Raw genomic sequence first — 17,433 nt, 5'->3', positions numbered from 1 at the left:
GCAGAGGTTAGGAGCAGTAGAAAATTAGTAATTTAAACCTGGAGCCATCTGTGGAGGAAGCATTCTTTCTCTAGGAAATTAAAGGGAAAAAAATAGGGTTCTGGTAACAGTACTGGGTGATTATCAAGGGGAAATGGTGTTTTTTGGTGGTAATGTGCAACTGCTCGTTGAATATTTGTGAGCTGAAGCTGGAGTAAAATGACACAGTCATACCACCAAACAACAACACTGTACAGGTGGAAATATTTTTCATTTCCACCCTGTCTCTGGGTGTTAGCACAAGTTCAGTGGCTGCTCTAGGTGGGACTGCAGCCTCAGCTGTCTCCTGCAACACTCCCCAGACAGCCTTAAGGACAACTAAAGTGCTCAGGAGCACCAGAGTTGCGACTGGTTTTGGAAGTGGCAAGCAGATGCTGACTCCAGTACAAGCTGATGCGTTTCAGTTCAGGCTGCAACAGAGAGTGGTTCACAAGTGGATTCAGGAGTCCCTCCTGAAAGTGTGATGGTTTAAAAGTCATGAGATTTGGACAGCTCACCTCAGGAGCTAAAAAAATGAGAGTGGACAAAGGGGGCCCTGACCCTGATTTTGATTGTCTTTTGGAATATTTGGGATGCTCCTGAAGACTGAAAGGCACAAATATTCTATAATTTATTTTTGCAAATGCTCTATAATGTATTTTTTAAAAGGATACATGAGATAACTGGGATGATCATAGGCTTGCTGGCCTGATGCTGATCCCAGGCAAAATAATTGCACAACTGATTCCCGATTCAACTGACAGAGAATTAAAAGAGAATAATGGAGTTGGTACCAGTCAAGATCCTGCCGAGTGGTTTTGATGAGATGAAAAGTTCGGCTGATGAGGATATTGCAGGTCTTCAGGGTGTTACTTAGCATTATGTAACAAGGAGTGATTTTAAAAAATGCAAACACATTTGTAACTGGGAAATTGCCATGAGGCAGATGAATTTATAGAGCAATTCTTTGCGAAACTGTTTGTAGCCTGTGTTTTTAATGGTTTCATCAGTGTCCTGGAAGAAAACTTGCAATCATTACTGAGAGTTTGCAGGCAGTGCAGAGGTAACAGAGTGAGGAAGATGATGGGTTACAGACCCATCTGAACACTGTGCATTTAACACGGAGCAATGTCACCAAATATTCAATATTACTACTAAATATTGAATATTGACTTCATTTCAGCCACTGGGAAATGGATGCTGGGAAAGGCTTCTGGAAGCCGTGGTGGGTTCCCAGCTGGATACCGATGCTCAGGGCAGCCAAAGGGCTGGTGTGGCCTTTGGTGTACAAACCCATGGGTGGTGTAGGGATTTTGTAACCCTGCCTTTTGTACGCAGCACAGCCGGTGGCCGACACACCAGTCAACGCTTTATTAGAAATTAGGATATTCCGCAGAGAAAGCCGTGACAAGCTGTGCCAAAGGACTGCTGTTACAACATTCGCAAACAAAGTTTTCTGCCCGGAATAACAATAAGGTCTCGTAACTTTGATCAATTAACAATGAAGCCCTGCCACCTCTAAGCATGTCCTGCTTAGTCACTGCTCAGCATCTTAGCATGGGCAGCTTTCCCCGGCATACTAAGTACTCCCCAGCACCTCCTTCTCGCTGTTGAGCTTACCCAAAGATCCCGCTCCTTTGTCCCTCCCTGCAGGCCAGGTTGCTTTGCCACTCTCAGCATCTTTTCTGAGTCACTCAGAGGAAGTAAAGGCCACGGGAATTTCTTCCTAATGGGCAGGAAAATTGCTGCCTCCCCTCAGGCTTTCTACTAAATCATAGCAAGCAACTGTTATTTCCACATTAGCATCTTTCGCATTGGTTACAGTAAGCAGAGAGCCCTGTTGGTAATGTCACTGATAGTGGGTACATGCGTAAGCATGCAGAGAATCAGCTCTCCAGGTTGTGATCCTGTTAACTCTCTAGAGACCACATCAAAGTAAAATAAATACAAAATGAATAAGCAGGCAGGTTTAAGTGATTATTCATACAGTTGGGAGCCACAGGCTCTTACAAAGTTGCACTTGCTGTGGGGTTTGCAGGAAACTGTTCTTACCTCTTGGCAAAGAGAGTATTTGTAGAGCCCTAAATAGGACGCAGAAGCAAAATGGAATTTTTGACTCTTGGGCTTTGCACTGCCCTCTTTGGGGCTTCCTTCTGGGGCTGGTTAATAAGGCTGGCCAAGAACCCTGGCTTTGCAAGTAGCATCTGGTGTTTGAAAGGCTGGCGTTGTTTGCACCAAGAGCAGCCAGTGTGATGTGTGATGGTGTTACAAGTCAAAAGTGCTCAAAGGACTCCAGCCATCAGAATGATAACAAAATCATACGGTTTTGTGCTTGAAATGTTACTGCTTTTGTGAAGATAAGAGTGTTTATAAGCTTCAGTCAGCTCTTAGCGCCTTCGCATTTCTCACCAGCAATGAGAAAGCCTTGTACCAGCAGCATATGGTTAAAGGAGAGCTGCATTTCTTGGGCCAGGGACACAACGGGTTGGATATTTCCCTGTGTACTTTCCTTTCTCACTTGTGCCCCATTCATTTGGAAGAACAAGTGTAAATCTATCTTTGAATAGTCTGCAGTGAAATTACTTTTTGTGAGTAAAATGGTACCCTGCTGTGAGATCAGTTCCTAAAAACTAGAAATTTTTGACACATTATTCAGGTAATAGGGACCAAGTATGGCTGACAATCATCACGTTATCAACAGGGACTCTTGCTAATAGAGGCAGCTGGAAAGGCAAGTGCAAACTTCACAGGCTGTTTTGAATCCAGCGTCGTGAGGACCTGAAGCTCCCAGGTAGCAGTGATGCTTTTGGCTGTATGTGCAAAATGCACGTGCTAAACAAAAAGGGACACATTTAGGGCAGCAGGAACAGGATTCTTCTCAAGTATCTCAAGTTTCCTGAGTGTCACTCAGCTCTCCTCCAAGTCCAAGCATCTTTTCTTTCAGGCAGTAATGCAATCACCCATCCTGGCCCTTTCCATCCTCACTGTCACCTCCCAGAAAATCGCAGGGTCTCACAGGAGATGCCTGCGGTAACTTCCACTTGAATGGGAGTTTTTGCTTACCCTGTCAGATAGATTGTGAAGTTACCCAGGACAAATCTTTGAGATCCTTCTGCTTCTTCCCTGGACACCCACTTAATCACAAAGTAACTTGGACATTCCCAGGCTAATCTTAATTTTGTGCACATCATACAGCAAACACATACAAAAGTGGTGTATTTTGAGTAGGGCACAGTTTCCTTTTGCACTTACATACAGGCTACTAGGACACCTCCAACTTCATGCTAAGAATTCAGGTCACTAAAAGGAACTTTCTCCTATTCACCAGCTTATGATGTCCTCAGTCAGCATTTTATTTTCTGTAGGGTTTCAGTACTGGTTTATTTAGCTCTTCAGGCAAATCACTTGGTATAGGACAGTAGGGACTTGATTTTGCTGAACAAAATGTAAAGAAAGGGTCTCTGGACAGTGTCTCATCTTTCTGCCCATACACAGGGGCAAAAGAAGAATTTTTTTTCTTCTTCCTCCATAACCTTTCTTCTGTATAAAATTGGGGAAAAAGAACCCAAACGCTTCCTTGCCACACCCTCTGAAGAATATTTAGTGTACTAAAACTAGCTGTGGTTAACATGTTTTTCTCCTATATTCCACTCAAGAACTTGTACTGAATTTTTTGATTGCTGCTATATGCTAAATATACAGCTCTCGTTACAAGACGGATACAGAACAGGTTGGTGAGACTGTTAAGCTTGATTGCCCTTCTGACTTTTTCAAAATCGAAGCATTTTCTAAAGCCATCTGATGACACTTAAAAAAGCCTTTTTTTCCCTAAAAAAAAAAAAAAAAGCATGTACACTCTCCTGCTTGTATACTTCAGCATAGCACCTACACCAGTGGTCTAGCAATAAGCAGTGAAGCATCTACACCAGATATATTAAGCGGGTACAAATCTCTGGAAATGCTAACTTTGTCCAACATAAAGCCCATAAACTCACATGGCAAAGTACAATATGTCAAATGAAACAGGGGTAAGTACATGGATTGCTCGTCTTTACAGATACATAGCACATGATGAAACACTGTAGGAATTTGTTACCCGTGTGAGGCACTCTGCATAGGTTCTGTATGCAAACTACTGAACATAACTCTGCTTTGTCCATGTTCAAAGCAGAGAAGATACCTAGGCAGGGGCATAGTTACTGTCCAGTTGAGTGCCCAGGGAATAGTGCAAAGTACTGGGGGAAGACCACTGTAAAGCCTGCCTTAATACATTTTCAGTGATTCAAGTGCTTGCTTTTAGATTGCCAGCTTAAGACAAAGCCCTAAATGCCAGATTTTACAGGTGTAAAGACCAAAAACCAAGGAATAAATAGAAAAAGAAGGAACACTAGATAATTTTTCTGGATATTTATTTGAAGCTAACGTTATCTCTGAATAACTGAAACAAAACACACAAAATAAGTCTGAGAAGGTACCTTAAAAATGATGCTTATTTAGTCTTGGAAAAGTCAGTCTTAATGTTGGGTTAATATCTGTTTAATTCTCCTACTGTGTTTCAGGCTCAGGAGAAAAGCACTGTATCTCAAAAATACTCCAGAGTTAATCAGGGATGTGGCAGCATCTGTTTAAGAGAGACCCATAATTGAATCATCCCTAATTAACCTATCACCTCAGCAGAAGGCAATGAGATATTGGTACCACCACTGAAATGGATGAGAGCAATGGGGATGAAAAGAGGGAAGGATGCAGGAAAGAGAGCGAAAGCAATTTGCGTAACACCTAGTTTTATAACAAATTTGGGAGGAGGGTGGGAAAAGAAATTAAAGTATATGAATCATTAAATCTGCTCAGTATAGTTAATCAGACTGTAGTTTCTAAAATATATGAGCATATTTACATGTTAATCAGCGCATGATTTAGGTCCAAGGAATGTTTTCTCCCTTGTATGGTTTGGCCTGTTTACAGTATTTACAGATTTTTGTTATTATCATTACTGCTGACCTAATTTATATTTGTAATAATTATAATTTCAAACCAGAGAAAGCCTTTGAAAACTAGTGGGCAGAAAATAAAAGCAATGTCAGAAATCTCAACGTAGGAAATGCGGCGTCTGTTGTGTATTTATTGAATGAAATGACAGCACAAATCAAAATGAGGTATATTTCCTATTTGAAATAAATCTCACAGAAGTACACAGATCCTGAAGAACACTGCTTGATTTAATATTGTTGTTCTATTTTGTGCTAGCTAGCTAATATACAGTAATTGCAATTTGTTTCATGCAGTGCCCTGCCAGACTGTTTTAGATTATCTGAAGACTGTACTTCAGCATCACAACCAACTTCTGGTACCGCAGCCAGCAGACCATCCGACTGAGGTAGTATGCAGCAAAGACAAGCTACATATCCTTGTGTTTGAAAATTCATTGAAAACCTGTAGGCAAATAAATCAGGAGGTGCTGGAAGAATACATGTAGTAGTAAAATATGTAAAATCTTTTATTAAACTGTCATTCTTAGCTACAGTAATCCCCAAAATGGAAAAGCGTCATCACTAGTGTAATATAGGATGACTTAATGAGCAGTGCATAACTCCCTTCATTTGCATCCACTGCACTTGCACGGATAATTTTTCTCTCCCCTTGCCTCTGGAGCATCACTGATGGGTCATAGGTGGACTTCAGGCTAGGGCTGGGTTGGTGAAAAGTGTAGCTGGAAGCATGGAGCCCATTGTAGTCTCCCTTTTGCCCAGAGAGTAGGAAGGTGTAGGGTGGCTACACACAGGGCCTTCATCCTGTGGGGCCAAGGAACTGCCAGATGTAGGAGAGGGAGGAACTGGAGAGCGTGAAGTTGAACGCTGGGCTTGGACAGCATGGAGAGAGGAATTATGCTTTGTAAAGAAAAAAAAGTGGGGCTTCCTACACCTTCCCACAGAGCCTTCTGTTGTCAAATGCATCCCTGAGTTCTGAAATACACCTTATTTCTTTTTGTGGTTTTGCCACCACAACCATTATAAGACTTCGGAAAGTCTTTGGAGCACCCTTTTCTTTTCAGAAAGGATCCCAAGCAACATGTTGTGTGTTGGCTAGTTTGTGCTTAATGTGGATATTAGGAATTTTGCAATTATGTTCCTTTTGAAAGTGCTTCAGTGAAAAAAAAAAAGAAAATTCAAGTCCTCTCCTCTAGAAAATAGATGTATAGATGTAGGTATCAGCTCTAATATAACTCATGTTAATTTTCCCCCAATATGTTTCTATCTAGGCATGTAAAAATGCCTCAGATTAAGTGGTTTTGTTGAGGCTTTTCTAGTTGAGACCATCTATATTTCAGGATCTCGTTATGCATGCTTTCATATATATAATCTGTACTTGTCAGTACCCAATATTCACGCTAACAAAACCATAGGAGGGAAGACAAAAGTCTAGTCTGACCTCCTATTGCTCCTCATATAAATTATATGTCATGTAAGCCTCGCATAGTCCAATATCCCATCATTTTGCTGAAGATGCTTTGCAGCAGTTCAGGCTTTGCATCGGTTTGCTTCTCCATTCAGTTTTTACCCCATGCAAATTGATGTATATAATGGTTATATATCATTAGCTGTTATCACTCAAATATATTCCAATATTTCATGTTCCTTTTTTAATGCTCTTCTGCTTAACTGAAATTTTCCAGCACTGTAAAAGTAAGGCTGCTTTGTAATGCCCCACATGGAATAGCTTGTCATGATGTGACAGAATTTTTTATTCAATTAAACACATAGATGCTAATCTTTTATTCATAAATTTAATCATGTACAAATACAAGCACAAACGCATTTTTACTGTGGCTCTTCCTCCAGGATCTGCTTATTTCATTTCTGGAAGGTTTTCTGTTTGTTTTAGTGTAATGACTGCTGGACGCACCAAACTGCATCATATATTTACCAAGGATCTTTTGCCCAGAAGTGCTTTACTTTCGCACAAAGTAATGAAAGTGTATCCGTAGCAGGAGCGCAGTAATTGTTTAACAGAGTATCATAACACTATATCAAGCCTTTAGAGAAGAATGAAGAAAAATATCCTAAATTTCAGTGGGAATAAGAGAGAAGTGTAATAAAATTTAGGCTGAGGAAATTAGGCAAAATTTATTACCTTCTCTGTAGTTAATAGTAATGTGAGCTCTCATGAAATTTAGATGTCAGGCCTTTCTGCGCTAGGCTTGGAAGACCATATTTCCATCAGTGCAATGCATTTAAACGGTAGCTTTTAGGATAACGTGCTGCTTAGCAAAGCCACAGATGAGCATCCAACCCTAAGACACGTGAGCAAGCCTGGACGATGACTTGCGTTGCGCTGCTTCTGCCTTTCAGGCTCAACAGCAAGGCAATACCCACAGTTAGCTGCAGCTCATACTTCCCACCAGTACCAGTAAGAAAGGTTCTTGGTTGGAAAATAGTTAGATTCTTATAAAAGGGATGTTGAGCAAGCTGCTAAACATACGTATATATATATATATATCAACATGGGGATCAGGTGGTCCTGTGCATTGCATCTCTGATGGAAAAAGCCAAGGAAATATTAGTGTCAGCTCCCACTTGGTTGAGATCGTTGGCCATCAGAACAACACAGCCCGTCTCCCCCTTTATGTTGTGACTTCCATTGTTGAGTTTTGGGTTTGCTTGTAGGTGACTTTGCAGCAGTTTGCACCAAGCCCGTTGGGTTTACACCAAGGCAAACAAGCAGCACCCCATCATGTAGGCTGAGCTCCCAGCAGTGCTCCCCTACATTGGGAGATGCCAATGTCCCAATTCATACAAATAGACTCTCCCTCATCACAGTCTTCACTAAATTCAACCTTCTGCGTATTCATCAAATTTGCAAAAGAAAATAAAAGCAAATACTTTCAAAGATGCTCCTAAGCTGCCTCCCAGCACACTTTTATAAACATATGAAAGGAGGCAAGGGAAGTCCTTGAAATAGTTTTCAGATATCAGAGATGCAAAAGCAAGGAGGATAAATTTGCAACAGTTGGCCACAAGCGCAGCAAGCAGGTGATTGCCTGTGTTGAACCTCAGACACAGGTTTTTCTCATTTCTTGTGAACCCCTACCTAAGCTGAGTGCTATATGAAGCTTGCACTAATTGGGCCTCCAGATCTGCATGCTTTGATAAACAGGTGTAGCCGTACAAGTGGATGAGTGTCTAGGAGTGTGTGGTTTGGGTTATTTGTATGCTTTATTTACTTGTTAACAAGCAAATTAACAGTATTTTCAATAGAAGATGCTATTAACAATACCATCTTTTATTAATCAACTAATCCTGAACTATTTTATAGGCAGCAAGAACTCAAGTAATACAGTTTAGGTACAACTGAATGAGAGGGCTTATAAATGTGTGTGGATTACAGGAATTCCCATAATTAGTCCTGCAGCATTCATTTGACGTTGGAATATTGAAGCACACAAATTACAAAGGTTAAAAGCAAAATTTCTTTCCAGCTGACATGGTGGCATTTCCGTAAAGCTGTAATTTGAGTTAATATGGCATTCATTAATAGTAATGAAGCTTTTAGTTTTCGTAGTTGCTTTATTTATTTTCTTTATACTTTTCACAGTAACATAACTGCTGTCAGATTTCAGGTGTGCACTACAGAAGTAATAAATTTATTATAAAAATAGAGCCACCTCTGAAGTAAGCTGTCAGGTGGTATGAAGTGATCCATTTGATCATGCTCTTCAAAGACCCTTTTTATGCATTTTAACATATTAAGAAGAAAGGTTATATCTGAATAGCATATCCAGTCACTAGTTCTTAACACTTTTTAACCTACTTGTTAAAGTGCAGATTATCAATGGCCATCTCTCAAAATGTGTGCCTTGCACCTTGCCAAGTTGTAGTTGTAGAAAATGGAAATCTAATTTTAAAAGTACTTAGAAAAGGCAATTTTTGTTCACCACGGTGTGTGTTTCACTGTCAGCATCTCAGCTAGTTAAAATGCATATTTATTTATTGCAAATGACATCTTTACCTGTTTGCCTTGTAAAATAAGCAGTGGAAATATTTCATTTTTCCAGGGGAGCAAGCAGTTGCTGAACAACTATCCTGTCTACATCACTAGTAAACAGTGGGATGAGGCTGTAAACTCTTCCAAGAAAGACGGACGGCGACTCCTTCGATATCTCATCAGATTTGTTTTCACAACCGATGAGCTTAAGTACTCATGCGGCCTTGGGAAAAGGAAAAGGTCAGTGCAGTCAGGAGAGACAGGTCCTGAAAGACGTCCTCTGGATCCCGTAAAAGTAACATGTCTCAGAGGTACTGCATCCTTTCGCTCAGTGTCCACCATATGTGATCTCATTTCACCACATTGGCTCTGGCTCAGTAGAAGTGTTCGGCTGACAGTTGCAGACCTAGACGGGGTTTCAGAGACAGGTGGCAAGCAGCCAGAAACCCTCCCCATTTTTTTTAATACATACATTCATATATGTATGTATTATGTATATGTATATAGATATTTGAATGGGAAAAAACAGGGCTGCTTATTTAAGGAGAGGAGACAAATACAAGCTGCATGACACCAAGGTACTTGAAAGGAAAATCAGACAATCCTGGTTGCCTTATTTTATAGTAAAACAACAGGGCATTCTTTGACACTGATATACAGCAAAATTAACAAAAAGAATATTTTTTAGCCAAACGTGTAGTTAGTGCTCAAGGCTACAGTACATTATTGAAGTCAAAACCTTACCAAGATTCAGAGTAGGTTTGAACTTTTTATAGGGTCAAGAACATCTACAGGTTAGTTAGATACAAAGTGTACAGAAATGCAGTGTCAAGGATTTAACTTCTTCTTTGGAATGCTGATGCAACATCAACTGCAAAAGTTAGGGAATCACTTTCCCTCATGTTTGGCCTCAATAGGAGGGGAGTTTTGCAAGTATTTCACAATGTCAAAGAGAGAGGATGTTGGACAATACAGAGAAGGGACCTACGTTGGGAAGAATTTTCCGCAGTGGCAGTTCATACTTTGGTTTTCTACATTTTTAAGACCTGTTACTTTATAATGAAACATACAAAAACAGGACTTTTTAAAGCCCAGTTGAAACATTTTTGTAGTATCAGTGTCTGCATTTCATAAATGCAGCTGCTTATCATTTCTGCAGTTAATTTATAGCGCTCTATGAGCACATACATAAAATTTAGATTGGACTGACTTCAAGACTGTTTTCCTAATCAATGCAGTGTAAATTGCTAAATTTTCAACAGCCGGCAATAATATTCTTAGTCATTTAACAGGAATCCAAAGTGGCTATACATAAGATGGAGCCTCTTCCCATTTGGGTTAGAAAAAATTCAACAAGGCCAAGCAGATCATACATTTAATTGTAGCACATTGATGTAACGAGGTAATGAACTCAGTTTTTACATACAGACAAATTAGGCAAAGGTGCTCTTCATATACTACAACTATTGTAGAATACTCTGCCAGACCTTATCCTCCATCAGAGCCCAATAGAAGGGCAAGTCCATTGCACAGCAAGCTGCACAAAGGTCTGGAGCCACATTCAGAGTCTCAGAAGGTCTCCTGGAAATGGAAGGCCAAAGGGCTGACTACTATTTACTAAATGGCCTTACTTTTCATTTAATGATTTGGGCACAAACAGAGAGTTAATACCCTTTTCTTCCTCTTTCGTACCCATTTGTCCTACTAAGACTAACAGTTATTCCATCCATAGATGAGCATATGCATATAACTACTTGCCTTTTGGGGGCACTAGACAGACTGAAGGTGTGAAGTGTTCATTAGAGAAAGAGAAAGGACAATTGCCTTAATTTTCAGAAGCTTTAACAGGAAGCCAAAACACTCAGTATAGTTAAGAAAGCCACAGAGACAGCTGTCCCTTTGGACGCTTGCGTGTGGGTGGGAACACTGGGAAGATGACAGCTTTCTACAGGGCCAAGAGTTAGCCACTGACACCTACCCATTTGCAAGCCCAGGTAATGCAATTAATTCCCAGCATGTCCAGTGATGCCTTCATGCCACAGCAGGACAAACAAACTGCTACTTTCTCAGAGCAGATTAAACATCTATAAACACTTTCAGTGTATTCCTACAATTGACCGATGCCTGGAACCAGCTTTAAAACAGCCTGGCGTAGGTAAATTATCAGATTACTCCTTCACATAGTGACCATTTCTTTGAGAAAAATGCCAGTCTGAAGCCTCTTGTGAACGTAACTAGGAATTACTGTTGCCTATGTGGATTTTAAGGGAAATGAATTTAAAACCAAGATAGCTATCACTTTTGCAGACACACTGCTGGAAGAGCTATGCAAAAATCACATCCTAATTGTCCAACAGATGAGATACCTTGCAGGCACAGTAGCTCATGTAAAAGCACAGCTTTCCCTGGTCTCAAGATGATGTAACAGTAATGAAGTTACCTTGTGCCACTTACTGTGCCGTTGGCTTGTCAACAGGAGAAAATGGAATTTAAAAATATCCTGGGAGACACAATACAGCATGAGGGAATAACTAATGTTACAGAACAAATAAGAAGCTGTGTTTCCATATAAGATACTGTGTATCCAATATATCTAATAAGGTACCCTCACATTTAAAATTGTGTTTGGATGTTTCTATGTCCAAATGCACCTATTGGAGATCCACCTAGCAGTTACAACTCCAGAACTGGTAAGGTGCCTTCTGCAAGTGTAGCCATTGCATGTCAGAGAATCTGAACAGAAATTTTAAAAGCTAATCATCACATACAAATAGCTGTTTGTAGCAGCAGCTACTTAAATGGCTAAATTACTTGCAGTACGATTCACTTTCTCACACACTGAAAACTATTGCATGGCTCCCCAAACTAGCACTCTCATCTCACCCATTTCTAAGGCCGGTTTAATCTCTGAAAAGTAAGTGTTAGATTCCAAGAGATGGAAGGAGCAGGACTTAAAATGAAAGATATCCAAACAGAAAGGAGCACTGAACTGAAGTCACAGGAGTGACGTTTTCAAGCAGGTCATGGGCTACTGCAACCTGCAGATGTTTAAGCAGTCAGCAGAGGGAGATGATGAAAGTTCGTGAAATTAACCACGTTAAGGCACACACACACATACAAAACAGACTTCAATGAAATACATCCCAGTTCGTTTTAACTTTTGCATGTATTGCAGGTGCTGAATCATAAGTGTTACTTAGAAGTAATTCTTTTTCTTTCTGCAAGAAGGGGTTTTCTCTGCAGATCCCTCAGGTATAAGAGCAGACACTGCATGTGGAGAAGCACACTTGTGCCGAAGTACGATAGCTCCAACTGGCATTATCATGGCATTTCCCATAAGGCTTTACCTCCGTTTCAGTAGAACAATGGTGCCCCTGTTTCTTTTTTCCCATGAGCTTTTGATGTCTGGGCAATACCAGGTGCTGCCAAGACAAGCTGTTTTTTGTATCCTTGCCTGTTTTCCTGCAGAGTTCATTAGAATGCATTGTACTTCCAACCCTGACTGGTGGATGCCATCCGAAGAGCAAATAAACAAGGTCTTCAGTGATGCAGTAGGACACGCTCGGCAAGGGCGTGCAGTGGGGACTTTCCTTCACAATGGGAACTCATACTATGAAGGGACTGACCATCCAGGATCACAGGACGAAGTTTTCAATAGAGGTATGCAAGACGGATCTGGCGATTGACAGCAGTGAGAGGAAACTCATGCAACAGTAGCAAGCAGTTAATTTAGAAGAGACTATTTGTTAAGCATACTTACCCTGAAGTCATTTAAGAGTCCAAAGCATGTTTGAACACATACTGCATACATTTCAGCTTCTCCATCCTACCATGTCCCCGTTTACAGAAAGAAATCCATTTCAAGACCTGCCCTATGGGACTTCTCAGTGCCTATTATTTGCAAACCCTTCATAGTATCCCCAAGGGGAAACTGCAGTTCATTCCATTTAGTTCTAGAGGAAAGATCATTTAAAAATTGTACAAGTTTCAAAAGAAACAACAGCTACCATCTTCTCTGCCCATTGGTAACAAGCCCAGGTCTGGACTCTCAGACAGAACAACCGGGTACTATTTGCTTTTCCTGAGTAGGAGATGTAAGAATGAGTCCGCATGCATGTGACCAAAACCAAAAAATGCTCATTTCTTAACAGCAAGCAGTATAATTATAAATGCTACCTTAAAATACCACACGAGATGGAAAATTCAGGGACTTCCTTTAGCCAGCTATGCCAGGAAATTAAGCTTCCTGGATAAAACATCAGCACTCATCAGCAACAGAATCCTTCAAAGACCCAGAACAATAACAGGCACTTCTAATAGATAAAAATTGCTTTGTGTATCGGATAGACACTATATTTATCTAGATTTCTAAGGGATTAGAGTTGATCATGACAGTTTTCATTAAAAAAAAGATTGCTAAAAACAAATCGCCATTTCAGAAGACAGGTTTTGCTTTGTCTGTTGCTATTCTGCAGCCATATTATGTAGCTTTAGAGGTTTTAAATTGCCTTTTCTTGTTTTTGCTTTCATTTGTGTTTTATATCCATTCCTTGAAATAGATGAGGCAATGTGCTGGTCTCAATAGTCAGATGCTCAGTGGTGCATTCAGGGAGGGGTTGAGTTAGAAAAGCCTAATTTAGCATTTTGTTGTAAGAAAAGTAAACCTGGGATCCAGACTAAGCTGTAAAAAAGGACGTGTGTTAGAGCAGAAGCCAATTTACAGCAGAGTGCAACATGGGAAGCAGATGCCAGCTCAACAGAAAAATAATCCATCCATTAAAAACGTTTACTTTCAAAGGCTTGGGAGTCCCTTGTCCCTCCAAATTGACGCACTCCAGAAATACGTAATGCCAAAGAAACAATACCCTTTCCTTTCAGCGTCAGGGTGTTTCAAGCTCCGTGCCCTGGCCGTTTGCTCAGGCTGGTGCTGGTGTTCACCACAACCACCTGGCCCAGCTCTCCTTGAGGCAACGCTCCCCGGCCGGCAGGGACAGGGCACCGGTTTTGGGAAAGAAAATCCACTCCGCTTGCGATCACCTTTAGTGCTACCTCATCAGTGTTGATTCTGCTGAACGTGTATCTCATGCTCCCCAGCTTTCCTCCCTGCCCCATGCACACTGTTAGAGAAGCTACTAATTGCTCCTTCTGCCATCCTCCTCTCCTTCCCGACCTCCTCCCCGCACACCGGGCAGGGGGGGAAGCACCCAGCCCGTGCCTGTCCATGGATGAAGGACTGGGGCAGCCTCTCAAATGCCAGCTCACCCACACCATTTCTCCCTGCTGTCTGCCTCCCCTTTGCCTGCTGCCATGAACGGCGCATGGCTCCAGCCACAGTAGACGGAGCCGCGCTCAGCCAGGATATGCTTTAGGCCCTTAAATGCCCAGTACCTCTCAGCTCGTTTTCATTTTGCTAATTTTTAAAAGGGGGTCGAAAGGCATTTATTTGACTCAGACAAACCGATTTATCAGAGAACAAGCAGTTTGGTCACACTGCTCCTTCCCGGGCCAAGGGGGTCGGGACAGCATCCCTCGTGCAGGCAGGAGGCGACTCTCTTTGACCAGTCAGTGGTGTGCGGTGGCCAAGGGGGAAGACACTCGGTGTATAAAAATGTCACAGTACAGATATCCTTTAGTAGCTTTTCCGTGTTGAACTTAACACTTTTTTTTTTTTTTTAAGAGAACTATAATAGAAGATGTTACATTGCTCAGATGGTGTAAGTCTTGCTGGTATATGTTTAATGTGGTGACACTTGCCAGAACTACTTGGTAAAACATGTCAGAGCGTGCGAGTCAACATTATGCTGTAAATTTGTCCACAGCGATATGTATCATGCTGTATTTTTGTAAACATTGTGATGGTTCCTTTCAAATGGTTAAGCATATGAGATTAAAAACACAGATGCTTCATTTTTAATAGTCGCAGAACAGAGTTACTGGACTGGACAGACCTCTCTCACTTAATAACCTAAAGATTTTGCAAATAACTTGTAAGTCTAGCTTTATTTTTAGTGTAAGAAGTGTAACCAGCGTCCTGGTACCGCTCACAATCCTGTGCTCTCATATTGTGCAAAATAACCAAATGTATAGTTTCATCCTGAAAGCCACTTTAGCACTAGAAATGGCTTGGCAGGTTTGGACCGTTCTTTATGAACAAAATTTTGCCCTCAGCTGCTTCTGTGCAATCACTAGTGACATGAATAGTAGTCACAGACAGGCATCAGAAGACAGGAGCTCATCTCTTTTTTTGTTCATGCTTGTTTTTTAACAATAATAGACCACAGCAGCATCTCTCTTGTTTTTAACTGCCATCATGGCCACTTGACTCCTCACCCACCCCGTTTGTTTAAAGACCCTTTCACAACTACTTGTTCCAATTAGCTTATTCACGAGGCATTATGAATCCATGCAGATCGAAGCATCTATGTATCCGCAAGATGTTAGGTATAACGCTACGGGACCCGAAATAATAGATAGCCTGTAAGCCCTCGCACAGCGAGATATCCATATTTAAGCACCGTGCTTTGTAAGTCAGCACATCCCTTCTCCGAGCTGGATGCAGGCGGCAGGCTGGCAGCAGAAGGAAGCTGCTATCTGTCATGTCACTCCAGCAAGTCCCAGGAGGATAGATCCTTGTCTTATCCTTCCATACTCTTTAATCTTACTGTCATTTATGTATCTGCCTTCTCTCAAACTTTGTGTAGCAGTACCGCACGCCCATCTGTGCCAACATGCCTTCGCTATATTTTCTATGACAAATATTTGTGGAGAAACTGTGATTAAAAAACCATTAATCCCGATATTTTTATTGTTATGGTGTAGTTAATTCTATGAATACTTTCTAATGATTGTACTGTGTAGAGTAAGTACAGGTTAGGGATAGACCTTTACCAGATATTGTACAATAAAGTGCATAGTGTAATATAGACTAGTAAGGTTTTTGTGACAATTTCTATAGGATGTGTGAATTGTTTTCTATGTGGCAACACACATTTCTTTTAAAAAATATAAAAATCTTAGAGAATTTTTTAAACAGTCAATATTTTTTAATTATAAAGACATTTGTTACCTACAGTTTACTATTTCAGGTGTTAATCCTAATTTGAATATTGGTTTTATTACTACATACCTCCAGTTCCATTTGTTCTGTTGCATTAACAATGCACAATAAAAGTTGGTCTCTGGTTAACCCGTCTGTCTCTTTCTCCGTGCACAATGGTACATCAGCGTGGCAGCAGCCACAGTCGGCTCTAAGTATAAATTTGCTTTACATTTGGATTTATACAAAGGGCTCTAAGTATGGATTTGCTTTACATTTAGATTTATACAAAGGGCTAGAGCAGTGGTCTTTTTCATTAAATGCTTGTTTGGTATGAAGTGCTGGCAAGCGCAGGGGAAGATCATGAAGAATTCAAGTGTGAATATCATATAAATCATTCCTGCCTCAAAACATGACAACATTTATTTATTGATGCACTGGTCAGATAGAGCACTCACAGAAAGTACCCATTTGCTGCCTTAAGACCTGGATTTTCAAGCAGTGAAGTTTCAATCCCATTTTAATTCAAAATTTAGTGCTGGACAAACATCTCCTGTTCTCTTAACCAGTTGAGAAAATCCCAGCTCCAGATGATTTGCAGAGAAATTACGGCCTGTACAGCAGCACACGTCCACCCAGCAGAGCAGGCCAGGCCCAACTGCAGGCTGGTGCCTCCTCTTAGAGAAGAGTGCCAGATAATTCCAGTACAAAATCATGGTGCTGGTGTTTCCCTGTGATACCGCAAAAGTTTAACCCCTTGGGCTGATATTTTAAGGTCATAGGGCTGCGAAGCCACAGTCCAGGTAAGCGCAGGTGATTCTGAGAAATGCAGTATAGCACTGATCCCTCTGAAAAACAATACACACACACACACACTGAACTTCTCTTAGAAAAGTTGTAATTAAGCAATAGTTTAGCTGTGCTTTTGCTCTGTTACAAGGTTGGTACAGTCAGAGGAGTAGGCAGTGCTGCTGGCACTTATTTATGTCTTTGCTCAAGTACCAGGATAACCCTGAAGGGGACCTCCCAAGGCCCAAGTCACCTGTTAAATTTCATGGGTAAGAAAGAGTTGAAGTTTTACTTCATTTGCATTAAAAATGCTCATTTTTAACATTTTATAATATTATAAAAATCACATGATACAAATTTTTGTTAAAAGAAGGTGGCTCAAGTTGCAAAACTAGCCCGTGGGAGCCCAGTTACGCAGGAACTCGTGGTTTCAGTGTCAGCTTGTCTTTATGTGTGGCCTATGGCACTCATGTACCGGCCCATGTTTCATTTACCTCACAAGGAGCCTCATCTGGAGGTAAATCCTTTTTCTAAAGCAGGGGGAAAAATTCTTCTGGCTGTGTATGCCATGCAGGCAGACAGGCAGTGAGCAAGACAGGGTTTTGAGG

General features: G+C 41.0%; 1 protein-coding gene across 2 annotated transcripts in view; it reads left to right on the top strand.

Moving 5' to 3' along the window:
• BEND4 (BEN domain containing 4) overlaps positions 1 to 16,186 on the top strand; it is a 30,761-nt gene extending 14,575 nt beyond the window's left edge. The window contains exons 3-5 of one of the 2 annotated variants that reach the window (XM_068680230.1): positions 5,304 to 5,395; positions 9,071 to 9,311; positions 12,469 to 16,186. In XM_068680230.1, coding sequence (XP_068536331.1) covers positions 5,304 to 5,395; positions 9,071 to 9,311; positions 12,469 to 12,686 — 551 coding nt within the window. In that variant the 3' untranslated portion in view covers positions 12,687 to 16,186. The remainder of the gene's footprint in view (positions 1 to 5,303; positions 5,396 to 9,070; positions 9,312 to 12,468) is intronic. The other variant, XM_068680231.1, reaches the window with a different exon arrangement.
• The last annotated feature ends 1,247 nt before the right edge of the window (positions 16,187 to 17,433 follow it).

Source organism: Anas acuta, chromosome 4, assembly GCF_963932015.1.
Source record: "Anas acuta chromosome 4, bAnaAcu1.1, whole genome shotgun sequence".
Taxonomy (NCBI): domain Eukaryota; kingdom Metazoa; phylum Chordata; class Aves; order Anseriformes; family Anatidae; genus Anas; species Anas acuta.
This window is presented reverse-complemented; position numbering and strand designations above follow the sequence as displayed.